The sequence below is a fragment of the Furipterus horrens genome, unplaced genomic scaffold, assembly GCF_987537825.1.
Source record: "Furipterus horrens unplaced genomic scaffold, mFurHor1.1.pri manual_scaffold_16, whole genome shotgun sequence".
Classification (NCBI taxonomy): Eukaryota; Metazoa; Chordata; class Mammalia; order Chiroptera; family Furipteridae; genus Furipterus; species Furipterus horrens.
The window spans coordinates 2260580-2267897 of NW_028327186.1; the positions used below are offsets into that span (position 1 = coordinate 2260580).

The 7318-nt window shown below is 50.2% G+C and overlaps 1 protein-coding gene across 1 annotated transcript in view; it reads right to left on the reverse strand.

The window, feature by feature from the left end:
• LOC149991991 (neuronal acetylcholine receptor subunit alpha-7) overlaps positions 1–6667 on the reverse strand; it is a 57601-nt gene extending 50934 nt beyond the window's left edge. The window contains exons 1-2 of the mRNA XM_090263592.1: positions 6593–6667; positions 6211–6350 (exon numbers count right to left, since the gene is read on the reverse strand). Of these exons, the coding sequence (XP_090119718.1) occupies positions 6211–6350; positions 6593–6638 (186 nt within the window). The 5' untranslated portion in view covers positions 6639–6667. The remainder of the gene's footprint in view (positions 1–6210; positions 6351–6592) is intronic.
• Between the last annotated feature and the right edge of the window lie 651 nt (positions 6668–7318).

The following is a 7318-nucleotide window of genomic DNA, read 5'->3' on the forward strand; positions in this document are numbered from 1 at the left end:
CTACGTTACCACAGTGATCATCTTAGTTTTGACCTCCTCATCCCCTGCCCACACTTTCCCTCGTCTCTAATTTGTCCCCTACACACTGCCCTCCGCATCCTCTGTCTAAGCACAAACGTCCACCGCAAAGCCCGCCTCTCCACTGATCTTTCACCACGGGGCCAGCTGAGTGACTAGAACAGACCACAGCAAGTAAAGCGATCCTTTGAAGATGCATGTTGTCTTTAAAATGTATGCACATCTTTTTTATTCTGATCTATAATTTATACTTGTTGGATTTAGTACAAGTACCATGGTTTGGATCGTTTCCATTTCTAGGAACCTATGCTACAGCAAGCTGATTTTGCAAATTCACAAAACCCCTGGCACACAGAGATACCCAGACTAGGGCTCTGGGCAAAATCTGAACTCTGTAGAGGCTCTCAAGACATCTCTTCCTCTGCACCCCTCCTGTCTCTGAACTCACCTGCAGAGTTTACCTCCTTCCCAAAATAATCCTAACCTTTATCTTACATGGTGTGTTTCTAGAGCACAATTCTTATGAAAGGGTTTATAAAGAAAAATGAGAATTTTGGTCAACACTGCATTCCTCTTGGAGAAATTCTAAATAACACAAGCACATTCAATTTTCTGAGCTTTCTTGCTGAAGAACCTGTGGCCAAGACAAACTGGGCATCAGCGTTCTTTAGAACACACCTCAGTGATGGTGTGCTTCCCTCTGTCTGTCCCCACCCTGATCTCATTACCTGGAAAGCCTTTCTTACTTTCTCCAACTGGCAAAGTCCTCCTTGCTTAAAAAACAAACAAACTTTGAAAACATTTCCAGCCACCCTATGTGGAAATATACGTTTTCTCCTGCATGCATTTGTAGCCGGTTGTATAGGCATTTATGTTAAATTGCACTGTGAGAATCTTGGATTTACATGTCAGCCTCCCTGGCTAGAATGTGAGTCTTAAAAGTAGAAACTGGTCCTTATTCACTTATGAATTTCCAGAACCTAGCAATGTTCACAAGCCAAGCTCAGTAAATATGTGTGAAATAAACTGATGACAGAGAAAGGATCTTTCACAAAAATAAAATGTGCAACATCGTATGTTATTTTCTTATCACTCCAGCCTGGAAATCTCTGCTGGCAAAAAGGGGAAGAGTAAGATTTTTTTTGGTGGGGGGGTGGGCAGTCTCTAAAGCAGCCCAGTCAGAATGGGTAAATGGCCCCTGGAGTTGAATTTGTAAAGAGACTCTTGTACCAGTCAAGACTTTGTCCTATGGATGTTATTTTTTATTGTTAAAATAAATAAATAATTAATTGATAGTTATTAATTATTTTTAAAAAAGAAGAAGAAGAAGAATATATGAAAGGGTGAGGCAGGAGAGCTTGTATATGTATGACCCATGGGCATGGACTTGGGGGCGGGATTGTTGGGGGTGGGGGATGATGGGCGGAGGGGAGCAAAGGGGAAAAATTGGAACTATTGTAACAATATAATCAATAAAATATATTTTTAAAAATTAAAAAGAAATGACTTTGTCCTATGGAGAGAGGGGGAGAAAGAGGGAGAGAGCGCGCTAGGCCATCGAGTCTCTGTCCATGGTGCTGAGTGTCCTGCTGGACCGCTCTGGCTCCCCTTCAAAACCGGGCAGAGCCAAGCCCGACTGGAATACAAATGTTTGCATATTTCATTATCTCTGATAGAGAGACTTTGTTTCCACCCAGGATCTCGGGACAGTCACATTCAATCAATTACAGTTCAGCCAGTTTAAGTAAATGAAGCTGATTTTGTTCTGCAAAAGAAGTCACCAACTCTAAAGGAGGCAGGAGACCCAAAGTTCTGGGGAGGCAGATGTGAGTTTTCCTTGCATCTCTGCCTCTAATCAATTAGCAACCTTGGGCAAGGAACCACGCCTTTCTAGGCAGTAACTTCCCCACCTCCGAGTTCAGTAGCTACACAATTAAGATTGAGCAGACCTTCAGCGAGTCATCAGTGTGTGGCAGGCGCTTTCTCTTATTATTATTATTCTCACTTCACAGAGGAGGAAACAGAGCTTAGAAAGGTAATTGCTCAAGGCCACTCCATGGGCTCGCAGCTGCATGGCTGGGAAGTTCAATGAGATGATGGGTAGATCCACAGCCAAGGTGAGACCAAGTTTTCTCCGCTCCCACCCTCTCATGAGCCTGCTGATGGCACATGGCACTTGTGATTTGCTCCTTTTAAATTTCCTCACTTGACAAAGCAATTTGCATTTGTTTGCAAATGTTTGTTTGTTTTTAATTTTCACATCCTGTCACCTGAGCCTGCGCCTCAACTCCTCACAAGATCCCCAGTCCTTCATATGACCTGATTTCTTAAGGGTCTCTTAAAAAGGCTGGGGTGCCCAGGAAGAAGCTTGCAGCTTCTTGCTGAGTGGGCTTATCTCCAAACCAGACTGTTAGAGCCCCAAGAAGGTCTCCTCGACTAGACTGCTGCTCCCGCTCCTCAGCTTGATGGCCGCTGCGCCTTCACGTCCCATCCATTCCGCTCGCGGACTAGGCCAAGTGAGGCAACTACGGGGCACACACAAGGCGAGGCAGTCTGGCAGGAGTCAGCGCCAGGCAAGGGGGGTGGGGGGGCCTTCATTCACACCCTATCATGTACCACGTGCAGACTGTGTTAGCTCAGCTGCCTGGTCCTCTGTCAGGGGGTGGGAGGAGATTGTTTTTTGTTTTGACAAAAATGACCATAGTCATGCATCTAGCTTTGTGGTTTTTCAAAGTTGCCTTCACATTCTGGAGCTCACAATGACCAGTGACATGCTCGCATGTCCATTTCATCCACAGACTCAGAACATTTAAGAAACTTAGGTAAGACCAGCTGCACAGAAATGAGCAGAGCCAGAACTTACCAAGGCTCCCAAGTACAACAGCTCCCTCAAATAACAGAGAAGTCACTCTATAAATTACTTGTTCCCCTGGTGCCCCCACCACTGCCATTTCTCTGATCTAGCTTAGCTCAACACTAGAGCTTCTTTTCAGCCTCTCTTTGCCTAACTTAAAGTCTCCATCCTTTCTCTTTTCCTGTAGTCCACGCTCTGTAAAGAGTAATTTTTGCTCTGTTGTAACCTATGTGACAGTCCTTGTCTTCCTTCGCAGCCTGCTCCTATGATAACTTGTCCACATCATCATGTACACATTAAATATTTTAAAGCACAACTCTATCTGTAGGAGGAAGTACACATTTAACACAGGTGTAGTATGAGAAAGGAAGCCATTCATCACAGCTATTTTAATTAGGTTAAGTGATACAAACACATCAGTGTGGGAGCACGCGTACTCTTATTCCCACCCTACCCCTTCCCTTCGGCAACCACCAGCTCGTTCTTTTATCTGTGGTCTGTTTCTGTTTTGTTTTGTTTATTCATTTTTTTCTGTTTTTTTTTTTTTTTTTAAGATTCCACCCATAAGTGAGATCATATAATTTTTGTCTTTCTCTGACTTATTTCATTTAGCATAATGCCTCTAGGTCCATTCGTGTTTGTGCAAATGGCAAGACTTAATTCTTTTTTATTGCTGATATATATATAGATAGATAGATATAGATATAGATATACAGATATAGATAGATATAGACACTTAGGTTGCTTTCATACCTTGACTTTTACCAGTAATGTTGCAATGAACATAGGAATGCATGATATTTTCAAATTGGTATTTTTGTTTTCTTCAAAAGTTTAACATTTCAGACTTTAATCAATTTTGAGTTTAGTTTTGTACATGGTGTAAGAAAGTGGGCAGATTTCTTCTTCTTCTTCTTCTTTTTTTTTTTTTTCATGCATCTGTCTAGATATCTCAACACCAATTATTTAAGACTGTCATTACTACATTATACAGGGGTTGGCAAAAGTAGGTTTACAGTTGTGAGTGCGTAAAAACAGTTTATTCTTTTATTATTAATTAATTTAAAAGTACCTGCATGTCTTTTTCCATACAAACACTATGAACCTACTTTGCCTAACCTTGCCTTCTTTGTCATAGATTAACTGACCTTATTAGGGACAACTTATCTCTGGGCTCTGTAGTACCATACTGTAGCTTTGGGATGGCACTGAATCTATATAGTAGTTCAGGTAGTGAGGCCACCTGAACAATATTAATCTTTCCAATCTATGAGCAAGATATACCCTTCCATTTATTTGCATCTTGTTTAATTTCTTTCTTCAGTGTCTTATAAATTTCACGGTACAGGTCTTTTACCTCCTTGGTTAAATTTATTCCTAGGAATTTTAGACATTTTTTAGGCAATTGTAAATGGAATTGTTTACTAAATTTTTCTTCTGATTATTCGTTATTGGTGTTGAGAAACGCAACAGATTTCTGTACATTGATTCTGCATCCTACAAATTTACCGAAGTTATTAGTTCTAGTCGTTTGTTTTTTTTTTTTTTTTTTTTTGGTGGACTCTTCCAGGTTTTCTGTAGAGAGTACCATGCCATCTGCAAATAGTGAGTTTTACTTCTTCCTTTCCAATTTGGATGCCTTTCATGTTTTTTTTTTTTTTTCTTGTCTTATTGCTGAGGCCAGAACTTACACTGGAGCGACCTTGCAGGTGGGCCGAGCACCTGAAAAGAGTCCTCACGCATCCTATGGGGGTGCAGGGTGCCGTACACAATGGTCCCCGCCCATGAGCAAAACCAAATGCACAGCCCCTCCGACATTGGAGAGTTCCCGAAGGCCCTGGTAACTAAGCTCCCGGGGCTCTCCAGACTCCTCTAGAAAGTCTCGGTCTTGTCAGCTGCAGAGAACGTGGCTCCGTGCAGAAGACACCACCCCCGCGCCGGCTCCGCTTGCAGCAGGTGGGAAGCCCCGAGCTGCGCATGCGCACCTGTCACGCGGCCACACCCCCCACCGCGCGCGCTGCCTGCCGGGAGGAGTCGCCCTGAGCCGCGAGGCAGGTGACTGTGCTGACGCGCCATTGTTCCACTTGCTCCCGGTGTTCGAGGCCACGCAGGGCAGCTGGGAACCCGCCACGGCGACCTCGCAGGTAGGCCAGAGCCCCCACAGCGGCGGGGCCGTGAACCCCGGCGCTCAGCCGGGACTGTTCCCGCGGCTCCCCAGGTTCTCCGTCCGTCTCTTCCCCTGGTGTATTGGGCACAGCCGGTCACTCTGCGCTGGCTGTCCGGCGGCAGTAATTGCGCTCTGCGTCCCTGCGTGCTTGGCTTTGCTCCCGGGTGGGGACCCGTGTAGCGTCTTCCTGCCCAGGGCCACCTCGGTGAGCCGGGCACTAGTTATTGGCACGCGCAGGACACATTCCCGGTCTCCTGACCCTCCCATTCTGAACCCCTCTGGTGGCTCTCGGCACTTGGGCCGTGGCGCGTGGCTGTTTTCACACCTCTTTCCTGCTAGAGTCCTCCCTCCCCCGAACACCATTGTCGCGGAGCCTTGTGCAGAAAGGCAGACACGCCGACCCATTTGGTAATGAATGAAACATCTGGTAAAATTTTGTATTGTGGGCAGGCTACGCCAGTGAAAACGGAATAGTCAAGGCAGTCCAGAGAAGCAGAAGAACGAAGTTACGCGGCTACTGCATAGGCTGGGCCACGGAAGCGAGCGCTGGGGAGTCTGCAGGGCAGGAAGGCCGCGGGAGGACCGCCAGGGGCGCTGTGGGGCGGGGGACAGCCTCGCTCAGCCCCGGGGCAGGACGGCGACACACGGGCATCGGAGGAGGGGTCCTAAATGTTCGCAGCTAGCCCTCTGCCTGGACAGATGAACCAGCGGCGAAGCCGACAGCCAGGCCCCTACTCCAAGAAACTACGTACCACGGGCATCAGAAAAGTCTAGGGACGGCTAAATGATACCAAACATCAGACTGCATGCCAAAACCTGTTTCAAATGTGGGTCTGAAATCTGGCCACTCGGACCCTGTTCTTGCTCATTCCTGGCTGGGATGCTTTCGCCCTGAGTTTCTAAGCCAGGGGACAGGCGGCACTGAAGTGCCATGCACAGGTGGCCAGGGCGGTGGAACAGCTTCACTAATTCCTCCTTGGCAAGCGGGGAAACTGAGGCATGCAGCAGAAGGCTGGCCAGGTCGGGGTCGGAGCACGGCCCGCCTCGCCCTGGGCCAGCCGGAGTGTCGCGGCCAAGCCACACGTCCCGGAAGCCCACCGCTTCCACAGCCCCTGGGAGCCCGCGGCCGGGAGAGGACAGAGGACGGCGCCGAGGCCGCTCAGGGACTCACCACGTCCATGATCTGCAGGAGGCTCAGGGAGAAGTAGACGGTGAGCGGCTGCGAGTCGTTGGCCACCGGCCTCTCCAGCGGGTTGTAGTTCTTGACCAGCTCCTTGTAGAGCTTCCTCTGGAACTCGCCTTGCAGGGACACTTCAGGAGAAGAGAGGCGGCCAGGCTGCTCAGGGAAGGCCGGCTGGAGTGCGTCTTCTGCCCCTTGCCCGCGCGCCCAGCCTCCCCACCAGCGCAGCTCAGATGAGCAGGACTGACCCTCCCCCGGGCAGCCCCCCATTCCCCCTCGCGACCCCCAAAGCTGGCCCCCGCGCGGGGCACACCACTGAGCCATCCGGGGGGCGCCCAGGAGGAGTGGAGCGTGGGGAGCCCGGTGGCTTTACCGTGCAGGAGCGACGCGGCGAGCGCCAGCCAGACCGAGCGGCGCATGTTGGGTGCCGGAGCCACCGCGGGCTGGTGCGCCCGGCGTCTCGGCTGTCAGCGGTCAGCCGGGCCTGCTCCTGCGCGTGGAGCCGCCTCTCACGGCTCGGCTCTCGCGCCTTTAAAGAGCTGAGCGCGCCGCCGCCCCCGGAGCGTCTCCACGTGACGAGCCCCGCCTCCGGCCCCCACCCCAGCCGGCTGCCTGGGATACTGCAGCCCGCGGTGCAAGTAGGAGGCGCGCCCCGCCTGCCTCCGTCCCCAGGGAGCCCTCCCTCAGCACAGCACATCAGCCGCCCCGGGGCAATGTCCAGGCGATCTCGGCTGTCCTTTGTTCCCACTCCGGTCCCTGTGGCTCTCAGACAGAAGCTGATTTGGGACAAAGCCCTTGGGAGAAAGCCGGCACTATTCTGGGGTGCAGTCCTCTTCCACCCTGGTGGCTGGGTGACAGCGACCAGGAACCGGACTCCCACGGGTCCAGACGTCTCTCCAACCAGAAGAGACAGACCTGAGAGGAAGCCCCCTGGTACCTCCCACCAGATCCAGTTGTTCTGTCAGCACCGCCAGCCTGGTCCTCAGCCGGGTTCTGGAAGTGCCCCGAGGAGCCAGCAAGTCGGCCAGGGAGGCTATCTCACCACGGGGAGAGAAGCTGCAAAAATGTGTGACGGAATCCCGGGTGGATTTCCCCTTTA